Genomic DNA, 23,765 nt, shown 5'->3' with positions numbered 1-23,765 from the left:
AAGAGCAGTTTGTGTTTTACTCTGCAGCCTCAGTGAAAATAAAAGTATTAACGCAAACTTTGTAATTGAGATTTTTAACTGACTTTGATGCCGACTTGTTTGTTACCGTGGCATCAATCTGCCCGTCTCCTGTGATCCTGCAGCTCCGTCAGAAACGCTTCACTTCACTGACTCCGAACTGATTCTTTAAACTGAGGTGAATCTCAGGCTGACAGACTCGCAGACATCTGCTCCATCTGAGGCAAAAAAAAAACTGTTTCTGAGTTAAAAGCAATTTGGCGAGTTTTGCAGGAGAAAATGAGCTGCAGCTGCCTGATCGGACAGATACGTAGTGTTTGTGGTGAGCCGGCCTAATCTGAGTGTGTAACATCTCTTCAAACTGCACACGGAGACACGACAAGCTAGCATCTCTTAGCATCTGTTCATCATTCTGAGATAGGAAAGTATTACGCAGAGCAAAGAGCGTGAGGGAAATGAAGGTCAAATTAGGGCACGAGGGAAGTGCGTCTGCCTGGACGGGAAGAAGTTTTGTTTTCCTCGGTCACTATCCCCAAGTTACTGTGGAGCAACTGAGGAAACTCCACTGATGGAGGAGGTGAAGAAGGTGAAGAGGGAGAGCGATAGAAACCGAGGTAGACGGGATCCTTGTCGTGGTTCAGACAATCTGCTCTCCAGTATCCGTTCTTTTAATCATATTAATCAGAAATCCATAAACAGACTCCGAATTGTACAAATTGATTTGGAATTAAGTGAAATCCAGAAAAAAGCGGCGGGAAAACAGACAAAGACAGGAAGTGGAAAGGAAAAGGCGACACACGAGGATAAACTTTCAACATAAAACAGGAAATCAACTGAACTAACACCTCGGACAATCACAGTTTTACTGTGAAGGTTGGAAAATGATGTAGGATTCCCTCTGAAGTGGAGTAGAAGTACCACATCATTGTATTCAAGTACAGTACTCCAGTAAATATACTTGATTACTTTCTATCTCTGGACTCTGAACGTGTGTTTGGATCAGCTGTGAATCTCCTGGAACAACTCACGTCTCTGTCAAGCTGCTCTCCTCTGTGTGTGTGTGTGTGTGTGTGTGTGTGTGTGTGTGTGTGCGTGATGGACGCAGCAGTTAATTACAAGCTGCTGCTGGTGATATCACTGATCAATATGCATGTATCAGCTGCAGTGAGTGAAAAACAACAAATCTGCCTGCCTGGACACAGCTACAACTGTGTGTGTGTGTGTGTGTGTGTGTGTGTGTGTGAGTGTGTGTGTGTGTGTGTGTGTGTGTGTGTGGTTGTGTGTGTGTTTTATCTGTGTGTGTGTGTGTGTGTGTGTGTGTGTGTGCGGTTGTTGGATGTTTTACTGTCACAGAGAGAAACCACCGCGCTGTCAGCTGAAGGACGACTGAGACTATCAAACACACACACACAGATAAAACACACACACAATCACACACACACACACACACACATGCCTCATATCATTTTTCACATAAAGACGGAGGTGGGTGGACACACACACACACACACACACATACACCCACAACATGATGCAATGCTGCTGTATCACTGCTGTCATTACACACACACACACACACACACACACACACACACACACACACAGGTAAACAGCAGTGTCCCAGTACTGTCACTCTGCTCTCCCAGTTCCACTTCCACTCTAATAAATTCTCTCCTCACTCGGCTGTAACGACACGTCGGCCTCGGCTCAGTCAGCGTGCGGCCGACTGTACCTCAGATGCTGTGTGATGTCAGGATGTGTGTGTCTGTTTAACTGCACACACACACTAAACAAAGAGGAAGTGTGCGGTATTAAGATGACTAAACACGAGGATCATCTCACAGGTGATGTGCAGCAGGAAACAGCAGCAGAAAGCCGCCTGATGAGACGACTTTAAGGATTCGTTCAGCTCCAACACAAACACGTCTCTCTCTTCTCTATCACACCGAACACCAAACTCTCCAACACCTGCTAACACCTGCTTACACCTGGCTTTTGTCTTCAGTGGGAACAATCAGCGTTCACTACCAGGTGAAATGCCTCTGCAGTGTTCACTGTGTTTGAAGACTCAGGCTCTGATTGGCTGTGATGGCAACATGACACCAACTTATTACGACCTGCGTTGATTTTACGCGTCTTTTCTGGAAGACTTGATCCCATTTCAGGTTTTACCGCTCGTTCTCACCAGGTGTAGCAACACTCAAGCATCAGGTGACGTCGACGGTGTCTACGTTTCCAACATGGCCTCTTTCCCTGTGGTGGTTTCTCTCTTGTTAACGTAGCAACCCGATGCTATTTGCCATTTATCTGATGGAGACAGAAAAGACTGGACTCTTGCAATTCATTCAATCAAGTCATCAAATAAAAACCAACACTGCCTCGTTACCAGCTACTGTAAAGTTAACGAGCTAGCTGGTTAGCTACAGAGACATCTGCAAACTGGTCGCAACTGTTTCCGGCTTGTTATAAAGAAAAGGACCGTTTCACACCGACATGGCAGAGTTTTCATTAAATGCATTTTCCATCACATCTGCCGGCCTGGCTCTGCTCGGTTTGATTTCGGCACCTGTTAATCTAAACATGTGTCCTCCGACTGTTTATAATCATATGGATGCTGTTATAAAGTGTCGTGATTGAGATGCTGACAAAAATTACATCACATGATCACCATCAGTAAAGAGGGGGATCATCAGTAAAGAGGGGGATCATCAGTAAAGATGGAGATCATCAGTAAAGATGGAGATCGTCAGTAAAGAAGGTGATCGTCAGTAAAGAAGGTGATCGTCAGTAAAGATGGAGATCAACAGTAAAGATGGTGATCATGCGGAGAGTTAAGATGTTGTGGATTTAGGCAGGAATGATTTTTGTCGGAATTTTTGCTGCAACAGGAAGTCGGCCATCTTGAATGGCGTGCGTCAATTTTCATTTTTCCGACGCTGTTTTCGGGACTTGAGGATGTTCGCAGACTCACCAAATTTGGCCCGTAGCTCGTTACACATGAGTACGTTAATTCGATACCACAACTGCCCTCATGCGCAGCACGATAGCTCAGTAGCGCCCCCTAACGCCCCCTTATGGCTTTTCCCATTCATTTTTTTTCATTTCTACGCCTCGTACTTTATTTAACTAGTCCGACAGATTTCACACCACAGACTTCACACTCACTAAGTATCATCCTGAGACCCTGATGATGACACCCTGTCAAAAGCTTTCGCCTCCGATATCCCTGGTGGGCGTGGCGGTGCGGTTAATTTTTATGGCCCCCCTTATGGCTTTTCCCATTCTGTACTGACCCAATATGTCTATGCCTCGTACTTTCACTATTTCGTCCTACAGATTTAACACCACAGACTTCACATTCGCTCAGTAGCATCCTTAGACCTTCAACAGCCTGTGTTACACCTGATGGGCGTGGCGGTGCGGTCAATTTCGATCCTTATATAGATAGATATAATAGATATAATTGATGGGTGAGCTCTAGGGCCACATAGTGGACAAACTTGCCCTCTGTGTCTGCCCTCCGACGGCGCCATGGCCCGACGTACGTGGGGGGGCGAGGGCCCGTTCATCGCTGCTTGCAGCTTTAATTGATATTGTAATTCATGGCACAATTCAGGATCAATAAATTATTTGTCTGTCTTCATTCACTACCATACAAAGTTTTTCCTAAATAAGGTCCCATGAGGTCCACAGGACGGAGCGTGACTTCAGCTCTCTGTTTATTACTGTTTACTTGACAGCTGAGCGACAGACGCTGACACCAGAGTGTAACATCATCATCATTAAAATGAGAAGCGCCTTGCCTCTGACCATGCTGCTGTATTTGATGAGCGAGGAGCGTGAAAAGCACTTTAGGCTTGTTTGATTATTAGCAGCGAGGTGTTGGAAACATTCAGGCAGCAGGTTTCTACTCAGTTTAATCGACAGACATCACCAGTGTTGGATGATATCAGCTGTACGTAATTAAAATTAATTCTGCGAGGCTGAAATAACATTCTGGCAGTTATCTCACTGTAGAGAAACTCCTCATTAAACTTTCATGGGAATATTAAAATGAACTCTACTACTCAACCAAAAAAACCTGCACTGGCACTTCCAATGTTTGGAAAGAAAAAAGGATGTAAAAGTTAGAAGACTACATCTTTTATTTCGATGCTTCAAATACATATTTTATCACCATGTCTTATCTCCTGCTGTTAGTCTCATGTTCAGGTTGTAGCAGCATCGCCGCCCCTGAAACTGCAGCTTTTGTATCGTCTCAGCCAAGAAAGACACAAATAATCAAAGAGCTGCAGCTAATTAGACTTCATACACTTTTAACAAACAGCAGGTGTTCACAGTAAAGTATCACAGTAAACTACTGTAATTCTGCTTTTACAATGAATGACAGGTAACTGGAACATTACAATATAAATAAAATTGATTTGATTTGATTTTGGTCCATCCAGGTAGAAAGGCTAACAAGCTAACAACAGGCTAACATGCCTACAAGTAGGTCAACGGGGCACACGTGTTAACATGCTGACAGGCTGACAGGCTAACACCCTAACAAGCAGTATTGTTAGATTACTGTGAAAACACATTAAATTGATGTAATATTACTGCAAATTAGCACATTTACAATAACTTCAGATGTTTATTACAGTATCATAATGTGATTATACTTTAAAATACTGTATTTTCACAGTATCATTGTGTCTGGGTTACTGTAGAAACAATATATTACTCTGATTTTCATCTATATTACTGTTAAATAATGACATTATACTGTTATTACAGTAATAAGTTTTACAGCGCAGGATTCAGATTGAATGCTAAGGGCCCGATCTATTCTCATTAATACCAGCACTGATGCACACTAATCTAAATCCTGATGCCATTTCTTTAATAAACACTAATAACACACCTAATGTGTAAACACGACTACAGCCATGTGTCAGTCGTCCTCTCAGATTCTCTCAGCAGGACTGATTTTTACACATAATTTCTAACATTTAAAGCTCGTCTCCTCTTATTCTGCACTCCACCTCCTCCAGAACTCATCTCGGAGCTCGGTGGCCAGCAGACTGAATATCTGCTCAGAAAGTGGAGGCTTTATTGAAATCGCAGCTTCTTTCGGCCGACCGGCAGCGAGCTGCTGAATTGAGCATCATCTCCTGAGGATTCCTGAAACGCCTCCAGTCATGTTCTCCCAGGTGAGGAGAAACCGGGATGCATTACACTTTTCAATGGAGGCGGTGGAGCTGCTGTGACGTTCCCACTTCAAAGCATCATCATACACACATTCACCGCGTCTCTCAGGGCTGAAATATGCTGATTCAACTGAACTAAACCCATCGCACGGTGGCTCAGCCGTTACTGCTGTCGCCTCACAGGAAGAAGGTTCTGGGCTTAAACCCGGACCGGCCGAGTTTGCATGTTCTCTCCGTGCCTGCGTGGATTTCCTCATGCAGGTAAGCTGGAGTGGAAACTTTAAATTGCCACTCGTTTGTGAGTTGTTGGTCACATTTCCTGGATTTGTGACAGGCTGCTCAGGGTCTTGTCAGATAACACATGCTGGGATTCACTTCAGCTGCCTGTGACCCTGCTGAGCAGCTTACAGAAGATATTGATAGATGTATACACTTCCATTTTCTGAACCTGGATAAGGTGGTCATTAAATCAAGACATGAGGAATAATCTGCCTTCAATCACACGACTTTAAGCGGATGAAACCAACATTTTAAGTGCCTGGTTGAGCTTCCACTTTGGCCAATCGATAGCAATTTATTCCAAAGGGGTGTGCATAAAACTGTCATAACTGTCAAGTTAATGTCAGGTTGTAATAACAAAGACATTGACGATATGTTGTTTTGATTAATTTCAGGTTGTCACAACAGCCACATCTTTGTCCTGGTTAAAGGTGCGATATGTAAGAATTGGCCACCTGTCGACAGAGACGTTATAAGAGGAGACAAACCGATTATATCCGAGCGCTTCCCCCTCAAAGACAATCGTCTGCTTTGTCACAGCTGAACAGAAAACATATCGGCCTGCTGTGTTGTTGCACTGACACGAGATTCACCAGCCGATGTGGTGCAGCTGCAGATGGGCCTCTAAGAAGAGTCGGAGAGAATATCAGGCTGATACACATTATTACCAATGAAGGTGAGGTTACTCAAACATCAGACATTAAAATGACATTTGTTTAAGTGCTCTGGCGGGACGAGCTGATGATGTCACATTCATGGTACTCTGGGTTTAGCCATAACCGTGCACATGCAGAGTAGATGTATAATCTGTGATGGAAAAAGCCGTGTAGTTTGTACGTCCCAGTGAAGTTATGGCTCTTTTTCCATTCATATATCCTGAAATAACTGTCTGAGGACGTACCAAGATGGCTGCCGATCGGCGAGACTTGCTCTAAAGGACTTGTTAGCTCACTTAGCTCTGTCTGGAGAGGGAGCTCAAAGCTGTGGGGGAGTGTTGGGGTTTACACCACAAGCACAGGAACGTTTGACCCAGACAGAGCTAGCAGGTTAGCATGCTAAATTCAACAAACACAACACAGAGACGTCATAAGCTGTTATAACACTCTGTGATAGTTTTAGTCAAGGTTGTGTTTTCACTTGTGTCCATTTGTTGGTTTGCTTGTTGATTGACTGGTTGGTTGGTTGGTTGGTTGGTTTGTTGGTTGGTTGGTTGACTGGTTGGTTGGTTGGTTAGTTGGTTGGTTGACTGGTTGGTTGGTTGGTTGGTTGGTTGGTTGACTGGTTGGTTGGTCGGTTGGTTGGTTGGTTGACTGGTTGGTTGGTTGGTTGGTTGACTGGTTGGTTGGTTGGTTGACTGGTTGGTTGGTTGATAAAGGATCCAGGGAATTCTTCTCACTTTTTTTCCCCACAGATTTGTTTGGTTGACATTTGTGAACATTTGTCAGTGAATAATCTTTCTGGCTCTTGATGAAAGGCCAGAAAATCAACATCAAATTGAATGTGTGAACTAAAGTTCAGGGTAATCAATCCAATTATTACTGAGAAATTTCAATCAAAACAACACCTGTCGACCTCATGGGACAGTTGGAGGAACACCAAAATCTGGTCTGGGTACCACGAATGTCTGAGCCAGACTTCATGTCGATCCATCCCGTAGTTACTGAGATATTTTAGTCTGAACGAGAATGTTGGACTGACACGAGCATCCAGAGCCCCACCACTGTGGCTGCAAATTAAATGACTCACGTGTGAAATTCAGCATTATTTCCAATCATTGCAACAACGGCTTCATGTAATATTCACCACACTGCTGCTCTGAATTTCTCTGTTTAACATAATCACCATTACTGTTCACTGTTTAAGTCCAGTGGGTTCTATTTTACCGTCTTGAATTAAAGTACTGGTAATAAAAACCACACTGTCTTCACATATTTCATGGTAAAATCCTTTCGAGGAGGTGAAGGGATTATTTCCCCTGAACTGCTGGAAAGCTTTTAATGTGAAGCAGATTAACAGCAGCAGCAGCAGCAAAGTGTCACGGTAAACTGGAGCAGATCAGAAAACAAGGAGGCCTCTTCCCAGAATGTGATCAAACCCACAGTACTGCTGAAACACAGAAAATTAAAAAGAAAGGCCTGTCTCCATTAACAGCCTCTTAAGTTAAGGCACATTTCGTAGCAATTAAGGGAAATAAATGCCTCTCTATCTATGGAAAGGCAATACTCCACACATTCAATGACAGTCTTTCAAAAAAATCTACTGCAAGGTGCCAACAACGTTTTCCTGCAACTGTAGAGCAAAACAACAGACTGTTCACAGGATCTCACCTGGATACAACAACTGTAGTATCATGAGCAGAGAGCAGACATGGTCTCAACCAAGCCTGCAACAGCGCCAAGCTTCAAGGCCAACGTCCATAGTGGCCAAACTGTGTAATTACAACGTCACTGGGACCCACAAAGCCTTTTCCCCATGAGCTTACATTGTGAAAAGAAGTGGCTGTGGATCAGTTTTCTGAGCAAAACGACTCGTTTGACAATCCGATAACATTCAGAAAGTCTAGAAGAGCCACAAAATGAAATCATTTTATTCCCACTCAAGTTAGCCAGGTGCTGAACCAGAAGTTAGCCGGCTCGGGTTTTTTGCAGGCTACATATCAGCCCTACTGCAAACTATACCAACTCCTCAGTAACAGATAGATGCATTAAAGAAGTGTAGCTCCAAATATCTTGGTAATCATGTTGATACCATGTTGTCTTCATGGGTTGGCGAGGACAAACGGACAGTGACACGGTGGACTGGTGGGTCTATTACACAGTAACAAAACGAGTCTCCACTACGTCCACCTGGGGTTTCAGGGATTTCCTGTTTACTAAGTGCACGTCGTCATCATGACACTACTGCACGTGTAAATGACAGATTGAGTTTACAGCGGCAGGGCTGAGCTCTCTTTCCTGATTTGATTTGATTTGAGGACGTGAAGTCTGAAGTTTTCATTCTGTTCTCGCCACGAAGCCACAAAATGAGTGAGTCAACTTGAGAAGAGAACATTTTCTCCTCAGAGCTGAACATTGTTTAAACTTTGCAGATAAATACACAAACACTAAGCTACTCTCCTCTCCCTCTCTTCCGTTTCTAAATTAATTTAAAATCCTCTTCTTCTCATCGTCTCTCTCCTGGTTTCCTCTGTTTCTTCTCCCCCTCCTCCCCTCTCCTCTCTCCTTGTTATCTCTCCACTCGGCCGTGACATCTCTCGCTGCGTTCTGTCGCTCCGTCTGTCGCCCTTGGATGATGGATGGGGCGATGGACGCTCGGTTGCCACGGTAATTTGATGGATGGTTTAGCAACTGATACGAGCGCCGAGAGAGCGCACCGACACACACACAGCAGCACAGCAGCACACTGTCTCCTCGCGGCATTTGTGGGTCCTTGACTTTGAGATCAACAGACCTCAGACAGTCGCTACTCCCTTCATAACAAACACTGCTGACCCATGACTGCGGCGCCACACATCTGTCCAATCATATCATCACTTTTGCTGACGACACCGCTGTGATGGAGTGAGACGGCCCAAGAACCGAAGCAAGGATAACAGTCTCTCTGTCAATGTCAACAAGACAAAAGGGATGATTGTTGATTCCAGAAGGACCAGAGCATGAAGAGAAAACCAGCAGCAGCTCCTCTGTGATGTATTATACACTGTATGTGTCAGATCGCTGAGCCCTCTCCTGGTTTTGTTAATATTAAACATATATTGTCTTTATGACGCACAGACAAACCTGGTTATTACAGCTTCCTGTATATGTGAGTCCAACATCGATCGGTCTGAAGATGAAGCTCGTTCAGGTCTCATTAATCAAACTGCAAAGAAAACATCCTACATCTGTGCATTCTGACTGCAGGTACACACGGGACGGTGTATATTTATTACATGTCTGTACGCTCTCATAAACACAGCTGTGCTCTATTAACAAAGATAAATGCCACAAACTCATTTACATCAAGAAACCCCCCAAACAACCAGATAATATAAACTACTTCCCTTAAAGGAAACAGAGCCAGATCTGAGGTCAAACATGGAGAAACTTGACCACCATTAAGGTGAAGATCCTAGTTTAGGATTTAATTAAACTGTAAGTATAATTACTTTCACAGAGGAGGTTATGGTTTCACCCGTGTCCGTTTGTTGGTTGGTTGGTTGGTTGGTTGGTTGGTCGGTTGGTCAGTTGGTTGGTTGGCTGGTTGGTTAGTTGGTTGGTTAGTTGGTTGGTTGGTGGGTTGGTTGGTCAGTTGGTTGGTTGGCTGGTTGGTTAGTTGGTTGATTGGTTGGTGGGTTGCACGGTCAGTTTGTCAGTTGGTTTGATGGTTGGTTGGTCAGTTGGCTAGATGTTTGTTTGTAAGATGGATAGTTGGTGTGTTGGTTGGTTAGATGGTTGGATTAGGCTTGTATGAATTAAAAGGTTAGGGTGGCGGAGGTATGTGCTCGGTGCCTGACTGGTTGGTTTGTTTGTTTGATTGTCAGCAGGATTGTGTAAAAACTAAAACTACAATTGTCTTGAAACTTGGTTGACAGACGGACCCATTACATTTTACAGTGGATCTGAATCACAGCACAGCTTTTTATGAATGCAAACTTGACTCAAGTCAACATGTCTTAGTTGTGAACACACAGTTTTTAATAAGAAGCTGCCATGTGAATAATGTTATTTCTGTCATAGCATTAGATATTTGTACATACAGTGTATGTACATGATAATAAAGTGTTCTTTGGTTTCACATATGTGTGTATGTTAAGTACATCAAATGTTTCCAATTTAGTACATAATAAAAGTTGTGTTGACATGACAAGTTTAAATATGTCCAGACATAAACCGTGCTCAGCTGTAGTTCAGTCTCTATGAATTTAATTGCCACTAACCGGATCAAATGCTGTAAAAGTTTGTTTTGTTCGAAGCAGATCTGTCTGTCCCCTAACAGGTGTCCCCATTAAATCAGGACAGTCCTTGAATTTTATGTCCCAGCATCCCAACAGGAAGTGTCCGTCCTTATAATAACACTGATTTATGATGGATAAATATTTGGAAATAGTGTCCCAAGAGCAAATTTAGTAAACATGGACAGGTGCAGCTGCAAAAAAATGACAGCAATCAAAAGAATAAAAAAAAGAAGGAAAGAAAACAAATAATAATAAATAAAGTTGCATTGAGTGCCACCACGTTCCTCCATGTTCTGTTTCTACCGTCAGTCTCACAGCTGTGACGTGTTTCTGCTGACCTGGACGATGAAATCACATCATCTCCTTTAACACCAATGGATCAGTTTGTTAGCATTACACAACTGCAGCCCCCTCGAGGCTTTGAGCCCCCAGTTCCCACTTTTTTAAATCAGTGTTGTTAAACTTTGGTTAAAATAATCACATAAAAATGAAATGTTAAAGTGACCTTTATCATCTTAAAATACTCATCTGACCTATAGTTTATACTCATTATCGGACGTTAATGTGACCTTTATTATCATTATAGGATGTTAATGTGACATTTAATGTCATTACAGAAAAGTAAAGATGGACGCTCCGGTGTCGTGCCTCAAAACTTTGGAGCAGCTCAGCTCAGTTAACTGCTGCGTTACAACTCTGCTCTTACACTGATCACCTCTGAATCTTCTGACTGTAACTGCAGTGCCACATCACATCAGATGAGCCAACTGGACGCCTGACAACTGTGTGAGGTTCTGACATTCATTCAATCATTGGAAAGTAATCGTTACATTAATATTGTGATACTTGGATTACATCACTGACTACATTTAAACAGGTTATTAGTAACTGTGTGTGAACGCAATTTTAAATTTACTCTCCCAAACCTGCTTGTGTCACATTCATTTAAATATCTTAAGAGATTTTGTGGCTCTATGTGTTGGATTTTAAGTTATCGGCTGCTTGAAATGTTAACGAATATATAGAGTAAGTCGCAGAGTAGAGTAAGTATAAATGTGTCGTCAACTCAATTTCTGTACTTTTAGCTTTTTAAATATCTTCAAATATGTGATATGGGGCCAAACACTTCCTCTGGATGAAATTACAAAATGTACCCATATTATTCTCGAACTGTGTGGCCAGATGAAAGAATCAAGCTGCCTGTTGAAAGGCACCAGAATACAGGAAATAACGTCTACTCTTTTTCAGTTTTCTAGGGGACAAAATAAACTGTCCTACCCGTATTTTAACTGCTTCCTGCGCCCATGTTTAAACATTAATTGGGAACTCACAAGTTTTTAAATAAATGTTCTTGAGCCTCTATAAACTGTTCACAAGTTTCTTACAAGTTAGTATAAATGTCCTGTAATATAACAATTACTGTTAAGCATGCTGTTATTAACACATATAGACTCATTAACACATGTTAATAATCACCTTATTACCTCTTAATTAACGCTCATTACAAAGACATTAATATAAAGAGTTATTGTAGTTCAGAGCATTGTGGAGAACTTAAATATATATCTTAGATTCAGTGGCACGTATTATTACAAAACATTAAAATGTATCATCATTATAGTTCATTTAGGTGTAATGTGACTTTTATAGTCATGAAGACTTAATATTAATAGATAAGAATAATAAAACGAGCTTTATTCTCAGCGATGTTTCACATTTGTTTTAATCTTCCTCCCTGTGAGATAATCCAAACCTCCTTTCAGAAATCAGTGAGTGTTACAAAACCTCCCCGGCTCTTTGTTTCTCTGCATGAAGGCAGATGTGCTGCACACAGAAACCTCTTCACATTCATGGTGACGGTTAGCTGGCAAATAAACACCTAGTGTTCGATTTGATGACGCTGATAGTGGGTAAAATGACAGAAGATGAAGAAATAACAAGCTAAATAGCTGCAAGATGGAGGTTTTATTGAACCAGGAGCTGCTCAGTGGGTCATCACACACTGGTGTTTGTTTGTTTGTTTGTTTGTTTGTATTGTGTCAGACTTTAAGCCTCCCTGAAGGGAAAACGGCTCATTACAGGAACAGAGATTCTCACAGAGACACATTATACTGACAAAACAACAGGAAGACAAACAGCTGTTTCCAGAGGATGTGAAGACAGACGAAGGGCGCTTTGAAAGAAAAGACAAATTTGAGTCGATGAAGCTGGAAGAGTCCCAGACCCTCTGAAGATGTGTCTGTGCAGCTCACATCTCCTCAAACACCGACGGCTCCGCGTTGAATCTGGATTTTGTTTATAACCATAAAAGCTTAAAGTCCTAATACCTTCATTTGTCTTCTCAGCTTTAGACGTTTAAACACTTGCCTACTATGTCTCAGAGTGCTTAAATTATCCCACCTGTTTAAAAGGACAATAGTGCGACCGCAGGCTGTTTTATTATTGGAAATCAGGACACACTCATGTTAAAGCATGTTAAGGATCGGTCAAAGCATTCATTTCATAAACTAATTGTTTGATGTCCCCGATTTTTCCTCTAAAAATAAAGGTTGAATTAAAGCAAAGTGAAAGCGCGTCAATCAAAACAGGAAGTGGAATTGTTTTCCCTGGTCACTACCCCGAGGCGACGGTGGAACAACCGGAATAACTTGAAAAAGATAAACAAGCCCGCTTCCACTTTGGACAGAAGCTAGGCTAGAAGCTAACGGTAGCCATCTTGCTTACACTGTCACCACGTTAAGCCCTCACCACTCCGGCCAGCAGCAGAAGGAGCCGGTTGCCCTGTGAAACCTCACCCCTGCTCTCCACGAGGTGAGCCTCGCCAGGACCCGTCCCTCTCCAACGTGCCCCCTCCAGCTCCCTGTGGCCCCGGGGCAGATCGCCCCAGGCTGCAGAGGCAGCTGTGACGCCGTCTAACAGTGAGATGAGAGACCAGTGGACCACACACACATACCACTGTCCTGTCATCATCGTCGATACGAGCATCATGGCATCGAACATAATGAGCCTGAAGCTACATGCTCTGTTGTGGGCACAGGAGGGACTGGAAAATGTTTCAAATTTGCAGGATTTTCCACAGATGAAACCATCTGAGGGGATGTGCACTCGAATCTGCATTTGTAGAACAAGCCAATAGGAACGCCCCCTCTCTCTGAAATGACCTGTGATTGGACAAAGTCTCCTGTCATGAGCTAGATTTTCTACAGCCTGAAACCAGAACCAAGATGAGGTCGAATGTCTGTTTTATTTATTAAACTCAGACCACTTGAATCACGATAATGCTGAGATATTTTGAGGGACTTTTTAACTAATGACACCAAAACAAATACTGCATACCCCAGAGCTTTAAGGCATAAGCCAACATGGTAAAGAGCAACTACTGAGTAAGAACCTAAAAACCATCCTGATCTACAGAGCAAGACCTTGACAACTGCCCTGAACACCATAAACACCTACTAACCACCTAACAACCTAGAAAAACAACGTCAAGTGTCGCTCTCTTTGGCTGTAGCCACTAGCATTTAGTTAGCTGTAGCCCTGACAGCTGACTGGCTCTGAGAAACTGGGGAGCGCTTGTGTTTAATGCGCTCGGCAGCCACCTGATCAAAAAGGCTGGTTGGGAACGACAAGTCAGTTCATACAATACAGAGGCGATTTACAGCGGCTATGACTCCGGGGACAACGAAGACGGCAGGTCGATCATCATCAGTGGGATCATAGATGGAATATTTTTCACATCTCACTCAATGAATTGAAAAATTGTTTCGAGCAAACCAGACGTGAGTGTTTGCACAGCAGAGGGACAATTTGAATGAAGGTTGTAAGGAGGCAGTTAAGGTCTTCTTTGGGAAAACTATTAATCAGATGGTGTATTTGTACAGTTGTTTTTTTCTGTTTGCTAAGGAAAATGGCTGTAGGGTAAAAACTCTCTTGACATTTTGTGAATATATTTTTTTCATTTATTACACTAAAAGCTGAGAAAACCTTGTAAAAATGGAGCAAACTTGCCGCTGGCTCTCAGATTCTTGACTAACAGGGTGGTATTACAAGACAGGACGGACCAGGACTAGCTGGTTAGCACAGCACCGTCAGTAGACAGCAAACAGAGGTCATCGCTGTTGTTTCTTCACATTCACAGTTTTTTTAAGGTTTTAAACTAAAATTCTGGCTCTCTCGAAGGTCACGGAAACATTATGGTCTTGGTTAAATGTTAATGAGGTGAACTTGCAAGATCACGATCCTTCTCTAACTTTAATCAAGTGCTGCCTGCGACTCAACATAACAAAGACGATACAGCACTTAGAATAACAATAAAAGTTTAATGATGGTGCAGTCACTACAAGCGGATATTGTTTTGCAAGAACAGAGATTTTGCTTGAAATCTGTGAACATTTTAGTATAAAGATTATTATCGTTATAAAGATTTTTGGGTCATGGAATAACTCGCAAAGAGATCTGAAATTAGACGTTAGTCTCTTGATGAATTTCAGGGCATCATTAGGAATGTGGAGGAGGCATGTTGTTTTTCTCACTGTGTTTGAACACCTGCTCTCCTGCTTTATTGTGGATGTATATCATGTTTTATCTGTTGCGTTTTAATTTATCATGTTGTGACTTTGATGCAGCTGCTTCCTTGGCCATCTCTCTCTTGTTAAAGAGATCTCGATCTCAACGGGACTTCTTGGTAAAATAAAGGTGAAATAAATGTAATCTGATGTGTCGGAGTTGTCGTGTCACCATCTGTCATTTTGTCAAAGCAGCATATTAAAATGATGATTTCTTTGCATATTGGTTTAATCTGTTTGAAAACGTGATGTAAAGATGTAGTGGAAGTTGCTTAAACTTTACAGTATGTGGTGAGGCGTAATTATAAATGTGTATTACAAATGGACATGATCGCTGCCAACACTGAAGCACCTCGCGTCACTTCAGATCCCAACTCAACAAGATATCGACCTTTTGCAGAGAAACAAAACAAATCTTCTTGATTTAACGTCCTCCCCTGCCCTCTGAATGATGATATACATGCTGAGGTTACAAACGCTGCACACTGACTTGTGCGAGCCAAGTTGCATCATTTATGCGTAGATTAATTTCCTGCTCTGGGAAATCTCCGGCACGCAGACTGGTGCTTTTCTTTCTTTCTGCTGTTCTGAGGAGGATGGAGGGATGAATGTTTCTGTCAGATGAAACTGTTTGAGCAGCTCTGAAGAATATGGAGGGATGCTTTTTTCTTCCTCCATCATATAAAGCTGTTTCTTTCAGAAGGTTTGGAGGAGGAGGATGGAGGGACGGGAGGATTAATGTTTCTGTCAGAGGAAGCTGCTCTGCAAACAGACAGCAGCGTCTCCACTGCCTTCAGGCTGAAACAAGGAATTTAATATGAGAGCGATGCTGTAACAAAGACACAGAGAGACTCTGCAGCAACTGTTTGTATAGATGAAATTATGAATGTGCTGCTTCCTGGACGTTTTTCATATCCTGTTTTTTAAAAAAGTGTTATTCAACCAGGACACTCTCCGTCTTCCTCACAAACCTGTCCTCTCCCAGCGTTGTGGCCAACTTTGGCTGCCTGACGTGACCGAGTCCTCATGAATAATCAGGTATGTACCAGCGTGAGCTGTGTCTCATGCATGTGTTAATGGAGGGAAAATCCATTTATTCAACATGCATCAAAAGTATTTCATCATGACTCTTGACTTATTCTGTTTGTTCATGTCTTTTTCACAACTTCCTGCAGTGAAACTGAAACCTGACCAAAGCGTACACACAGTCGTTCTAATCGTTTGATCGTCCTGAACTGAATATCAGCTCTTGAAGGCTTACATCACTGTTGCTCTTCAAACAAGCTGCCGGCTTCTTCGACACTGTTACATTATGTTTTCAGTGACTTTTGTTTGTTATGGTTTTCTTGCAACTGCAAACTAACGACATGTCAGTTTGTTCTCAGTCCAAATGAGTCAGACACATCAGCCTGGTCAGTGACTTTACGTTTCTAAGTTTGACGCTGTGGTTACCGATGTCGTGCCACTTCTTCTAGTATAAGTAGCGAAAAAAGTCCAAGTCAGGTGGTGGTTGAGTCAAGACTAGATTACGCTACATAAGTAAATTAACGTACGTGAATGACGTCACTTATTTTACGAAACTAAACATCGTTATTTTAACCCAAAGTATGATCTTTTCCTAAACCTAACCAAGTAGATTTGGAGCCTGAACTTAATCAAACCACTGCCCTTTGACATTATAATAAGTAATAGTCCCAAAGTCATAATATGTGATTTGTTTGTCGGCAGCATGCTCAGTATTTTTTACAATAAATGCATTTCTGGGGATAAATTATATTTTCATAAAAAGAATATTTTTGGATTCATTGCCTGTTGATGCAACAAAAACCTCATAAGCACATATTCAGATAAAGTCAGTTTGGACCACGATGAGTCACAATGTGCCCTCTCGGCATGAGGAGTCAATGCCATCCTGTCTGAATCAACAGTGTGCAGTAATCGAGGGCAGCAGGAGGTCTGCGCTCTCTCTTCAGAGTGGAAAAGGTAGGAGAATAAGCACCATATTGTAATGAATGAATAAATGAATATTGTAATGTGCATACTGCATGCAGTATGAATCTAAAATCACCTGGGAGTGTTTGGAAGAAGCTTAATGTCTTTAAGTGATATCTTACAGAGCAGTAAGAATATGAATTACCATGTAATTCACTAATCTCTCATATCTTGGAAACATCAGCTATAATGTCGGCTGGTGGGAAATAGGAGCGCGTCCTGGAAAATCCATTCAGCCATTAACTGTTCAGGCTTATCATGTGCAGGATCACAGGGGACTGGAGCTCTGGCACACTGGACATGTTGTTATTCTGTCATGGGGTAGAAATATACACACTGATCAGCCACAACAATGAAAGGACTCCCAGGTGAGGTGAACACATCGATCATCTGCTCACAGTGCACGGAGATGATCAATGCAACCTCAAGTTCTGGCATTCACGGGGATGTTTGCTGACACACACCGCCCACCCACACACCGTTGCATTTACAAGTTTTACCCTACCTCTGGCACCTCCTAGAGGTGCTCGATCTGACTGCGATCTGGGGAATTGGAGGCTACGAGCTCTTTAACACGTTCCTCGAGTCATTTCTGAGGATTTTGTGGTGTGCTAGTTTGCATTGTCCTGCTAATGGGGGTCAATACCATCAGGGAGTGCCGTTGCCATGAGAGGGTGCACTCGAAACTGTGATTGAATCGGCGGTGCGTGTCAAGAGGCGACTACATGATTGCCAGGACCCGAGGTTTCCCAGGAGAACACTGCATTGTTACAAGATGAAGACGTTATTTTAAAGGGGTGATTGATAAGTTCATAACTTCATGTAGAAGGAGTCAATTTAAGAAAACCTACCATGTTCATTTTTCCCTATATTTACACACTTAGTGCAGTGGTTCATCTCGAACCTCCAGAAAGTGTTTCACAGCAGTGATAACGTCATCATCAATGACAAAATGGCGACCACTGAGCTCCATCTTCCTCTTGGGGAAGAGGTCGTAGTACTTTCTTTCATGGAGCGAGAGCTGTTGAACCTAATAGTCTCAGTCTAGTTATCAATGCTAGCATTAGCTTGCTAACGCCATTTCAGCAAACTAGAACCAGCTGGTTTCCATTTTACTTATTAGCAGCTGTTGCATTGCACACATAGTATCTATTAAAATGGATGAAGCTGTCCAGGGGATGGAGGTTTGTAATAACATCCTGTCGGCAGTATTTCTGTTTGAATTCGATTAGTTTAATTCCTGAACAACTAAAAGTATCCAGTCGTTTTGCGTCTGAGCTGAAACAATATTTAATCACACTGAATCAAATCATATTGCTTCAAATTGTATTATCAGTGCGATTTTTGTATCTGATGGCGGACCAGGTATCCAGATACATATTAAATCCTCTGAGATAGAGAGGTACACCCTTCTTATAACCTGCAGAAATAAATCTGTTTAATACATTTCCGTTTCCTTCTCTGATGGTCGCACCTACAGAGTCAGTACCACCTGAAGCAGAAGAAGGAACTACAGCGTCTGACCTCCGCGATCTCTTACTTTCCTCTGATGGATGTGAAATAATCGGAGAGTGTTTCGTTTTGTTTCTGGTGACTAAAAATGGAAAGGCCAAAAATAAAGATTAATGAATTCATTACAAAGACTAAAACTCACATGGCTGACTGCTTCCACCCTAATATTACCACACACACACACACACACACACACACACACACACACACACAGTGGTGGAGAGTGGCGATGGTTATAAATGACCCAGATATGATTTGTCATTAAAACAGCATTTCACCAAAATTATCTTTCAGAAACAAGGAGACACGGGCGGTGTGTGTGTGTGTGTGTGTGTGTGTGTGTGTGTGTGTGTGTGTGTGTGTGTGTTGGAGTGGCGTCCTTGAGTTCCTGCCAGACGAGATGGATGAGCTGTAATTACACTGATAGAGAGATGATCGGAGGAGGGGAAGAAGAGCAGGAAGACGAGGAGGAGAAACAAGGTCGTGTATGTGTTTGTCCTTGTAGCGCAGCGTGGACGAGTGCATGTTTCTGTTTTAAATGTAATGGTTGTTAAAAGATGACGGCGGATCGGGCAGCCAAAGGTTTTGACTTTCTAATTAGAGTCAGAACAGACAAACAGACGAACACTGTGAAGCGTAGAAATGAAATGGATGGCGCCGCCTCACTCCTCGGTCCAACGGCCCGGAGGTTGGCCGACACTCGCCCAAACCTGCCACGAGTAGTTATAACTGGTGCCGAGTCTTTGTTTGAATTATTAAAGCGAGAGGTTCTCAAACTGTAAGGCAGCACAAGATAACCTCTTCCTACTCCTGGAAATTTATGTAAAATTATCCTAAATGTCCATCCCAGTTGAGCTCAGAGCAAATTCAAAGCTGTTGCCGAACCATTTGCAGCACGGGGACGGTTTTAGGCTCCTATAAGATACATTTTTGTCCGAATCTCTGTAACTGCTTCTGGCATTAATCTATAGCAGTTTAAACACACTGAATTGTTTATTCTTTGTTCTTGCCTGAATTTTTTAATGCATAAATCAGCCTGCAGATGAGCCGTAACTGCCCCTGTTAGCTGGGAAAGTCCACATCATATAGTCTGACATGGTCCAAGTTCAAATCTGATAACAATATCGCTGAACGCGTTTTTATGAGAAAGTATTCAGACACCTGACAAAAAAAAAGATCTATTTTGTGACTTCAAAATACCCCTGCCTGAGAGCAACAGGAGAATAATCTCTTTTTGCTATTTATTTCCTTATTTACACTCACGTTGTGCATATAAAATACTAACCAAACTAAGTGCTTAGGTTTGGTGCAATCACTCGTTGGCTGTTGTCGGCTCTAGGGCGGTGAAATGAGCTTTCAATCAAACGGCAGCCATCTTAGGATCACCCATATGGGTTAACAGTGGCATTTTGGAGTGTAATGAAAGTCATTGCAGTTCTTTATTTCCTTATTTACACTAACTTTGTGCATATAAAATGGTCAAAAACAAGATCTGAGGTGGAAAAACAGCCTATTCAAAGAGCAAAAAATGCAGAAAACTGCCTAAACTTGCGTAATGTATATAAAAAATGTATATAAACTATGTATTACTGGCTTGGAAATCTCATTGGCCGGAGGCTGGAGTGTTAGTGGTTCAGGAGAAAGAGGAGAGAGTGGGTCTCTTCTCAACACCACACCCTATTGTCTGTTGTAGGCTCTAGGACGGGCATAGAAGCTGTTTTTTGACAGATAAAAGCATGAAAAATCATCTATGATCCCAGTTTTTTTTGCCATTTTGTCACCATGTAATCAAGGGAAACTGTATAATAGACTAATATCATTACTGAAATGGATCTAGATGATGAAGGAATAAGAAAGTACAGTTTTTGCACCACCTTATGTCGAAAAAGTCACCATATCTGTCGGGTGACATTCGGGCTTCACATTATTACAAACTCACACATGCTCTGAGGTTACACTGTACTTTATTGAACAACGTTGCTGTTCTGGGTATTTTCCAACGAGTTCGATAACATCCTCAGTGTTATTTCCTCAGATGTGAAGAGGCTCCTCCGGCCTAACAAACAACAGACTAAGACTTAAACTGCATCTTCACCCGTTCACCAGCTGCTTATCTTGGAAATCACAACTCTAATATTGTCTGAGTATAAAGACTGCTGCTCATTTAAAAATGTTTTAACCCCACAGCTAAGAACATAATGATATGAAACACACTCCAGAGGTGATCAGAGCTTAAATGTGTCATTATGTCGAGATAACGAGCTTCTGTATTTCCTGTTCTATCCACACAGGTTTCATTATAGAGGTTTTTTTTTCCCTCTCAGCCTCGAGACAAACGAGAGTCCCAGAAGATGAGCGAGCAGAAATGACAGAAATTAAGAAGGCAGACACGGATTCAACAACACTTGGTATTTGGTACATAATGAGTTCTGACGATGAGATTATCAAGAGCAGCAGAAAGACTAAACTCTTATCTCAAGAGAAGCAGATAATTAAGTCCTAATCATGATATAAGAAATACGTTGTAATGCTTTTGCTTACTCATATTTGTTGTTTATCTTTGTTTTTATCAGATGTTTTAATCACATTTTCTTTCTTTTCTCATCCTGATGTTGCAATATTATGATTTTTTTCACCTCCATCCTGCTGCTGGTGTGCCAAGTGAGTGAAAATGAGCTGTTTTCATGCCTTAGCTTTTAGCCTTGAAAGCAGAGCTCTTTTCCCCTTTTGGGCAGAATAAATCTGCATTAAAGCGCCAGTACAACCAGACTGAAAACTCACCGTCACGCCGCCGTCGGTCTGCGTCTCTTTGTAGGTGAAGTTACAGACGGCCCAGGCCAGGTAGTACGTGGACATGCGAGGCGTTCGGGCGAAGCGATTGGTCACCCAGCCGTCTTCGTCCGACAGCGAGCTGCTCTCCACGGGCATGTTGGACAGCGAGGTGTACTGCGGGTCGTGGCGGAGCGTCAGGGTGAACGTGGCCTTGTAGACGGGCTCGTCGAAGCAGGGGAAGGCCTTCCGGGCGTGGATCGGACTGAACTGAGTCACTGCCAGGTAACTGGAAGGAAAACAAGTGAGCTGTGTTACTGTCACGTAGAAGAAGATGAATGACTTTCATGACAACGCAAAGATCATCCATCTTGAAAATTCAGTCATTTTTACAACAAGAAATCTCTTAAAAATGACCCAAACTTCTCGCTCTAGTCATGAGCATCACTGCAACGCAAAATCCATTTGTCAAATATTAAATTAATCACCTACTTTTAAACTACTACTACTTTTATAATCAGTTTGAGGAGACAGAAAATGACTACAAAAAGATGCAAAACAAATTCATGCAAAATGATGATAAGGATACACAAAACAATGACAAAGATGCAAAACAAGCAAAAACAGACCCGACATGACCAAAATGATGTATAAATTGACCATAAAATTACAAAAGAACTACAAAGAGACATTAAAAGGTGCAAAATGACTAAAATGAAACATAAAGCAACCGTAAAGAGACAATAAACACACAAAAAGACCCAAAATGACCAAATGTATGCAAAATGAAGAAGAAGATGGAAACAGTTACAGTCACAGCCGAGCTCTGTCCAGATGTAACAAGATCTGCCTACCAGCCCCTCTGAAGTTCACTGATTAACACTTTCTATCTCAGCTGAGGTTTAAAAACACATCCTGGTGTAAAGAGACTTCGGGGTATTTCCAGTCGTGTTTGTGGAGACCAAAATCTGTGCTTTTCTGTCGTTTTGGAAATGGTCACATGAGTCAATTAGCCAATCACTGGCCATCGACCTATTGAGTCGTTTAGGTCTGACAACCTGTAGTTCTTTCCCTTGTTTCTAGGCTTTATGCTAAGCTAAGTTAGCCAGCTGCTGGCTACATATTTAACATACAAAACATGAGAGTGGTATCGTGTCATGGTTTGTGTTTTTGGTTTAGTTGTTTCCTGTTTTATTTTGGTAGATTTATCCTTGTCTGTCAGTATGAACTTTCCACGTCCTGTCTTTGTGTTTTTCCCGACATCTCGATTATTTATTAGTTTCACCTGTCGTCCCTTCTTGTTTATTGAAGTCTGTGTGTTTCCCTCTCTCTCTGTCAGTCCATCCCAGAGTTTCATCCTCATTTTTACTTTATTTAGTTTTTATATTTCTCTTTATTCTTTTCGATTTCCCCTACGACCTGTTCTGTCAGGTTTTGTTTTGTTGCCTGGATTTAGATCTTTGGACGACAGCTTACGTTGTTAAAGCTCACATTTTGTTTCTTAACCTGACTGTTGTGTCTGCATTTGTGTCCACGAGTTATAACAAATCGATCTTCTCATCTGACTCTGGGCAGGAAAGTGAATAAGCTGTGTCCCAAACTGTCAAACTAATCCTTTCAGACGTAAAACAAACAAATAGAAGTGTCGGTTTCGGCTGAGCTGGTGAATTAAGCGACTTGAACAAGCCTTAGGCGACTGATTAGCATTTTGCGTGGCCTACAGAAACACAAAGCAAGAAGTCCACAGAAGTGAGTCAGTAATGTCATTTATACAACAGTATCTATCTAAAGTTCGGCAACATTAGTCATCATAACAAACCCAGGATGTAACAGACCGAGCGAGGCTGCAGCAGCAAACCTCCCGAGTGTATTGAAATGAGCAACGGTGCCTCAGCTTTACTGCTTATGAATTCACTTTACATTTGCAAGAGGAAGACTGTGTTATTTTTTTTTAAAGTTACAGTTTCACTATAAATCAGAAGTCCTCATGGAGCTCATTTTGTCTCCTTTTCTTTCTGCCTTCATCTCATTGTAAACTTTTCTCTCCTCTCAGCTCTCTGCTGTCGTCATCTCTCTACACTTTCATCAAATTTCCCTTTAACCTTCTTTTTCTTCCACGTCTCGGATGTGTGTGATGTCTGATATCTGAGTGGATCAAACAAACTGTGTTATCATCATCATCATAATCATCATCATCGCAGGAGAAAATGTGTTTTTCCAGAGTGAACGTAGGGACTGAGGTGTGATGTTCAGGAAAAATGACTGCAGAGGAGCATCAGACTGCAGGTAGTGTTGTTCTCTCTCGACTTCATGTCGATCGGCTTTCAGATTCAACAATTACTCCAAATTAAACAACATAAAGTGTTAAAGTTCACACTGACGAGGACGACTTCGATCTAAACGTGTGATGCAGCTGTTTGTCAGGATCAAGACACTTTTCCGTTATGAACCACTGCTGAAATTGCGTCACTCCCATGTTTAATTTGGTCAACTTTAGGGACA

The 23,765-nt window shown here is 42.1% G+C and overlaps 1 protein-coding gene across 1 annotated transcript in view; it reads right to left on the bottom strand.

Moving 5' to 3' along the window:
* LOC311252642 (thyrotropin-releasing hormone-degrading ectoenzyme-like) overlaps positions 1-23,765 on the bottom strand; it is a 169,774-nt gene that overhangs the window by 123,777 nt on the left and 22,232 nt on the right. Inside the window, exon 3 of the mRNA XM_084345970.1 lies at positions 21,276-21,552. Coding sequence (XP_084202096.1) covers positions 21,276-21,552 — 277 coding nt within the window. The remainder of the gene's footprint in view (positions 1-21,275; positions 21,553-23,765) is intronic.

This window comes from Pagrus pagrus, assembly GCF_965226575.1.
Source record: "Pagrus pagrus genome assembly, chromosome: 23".
Classification (NCBI taxonomy): Eukaryota; Metazoa; Chordata; class Actinopteri; order Spariformes; family Sparidae; genus Pagrus; species Pagrus pagrus.
Note: the sequence above shows the minus strand (reverse complement) of the source record. Positions and strands in the feature narration are given on the sequence as shown.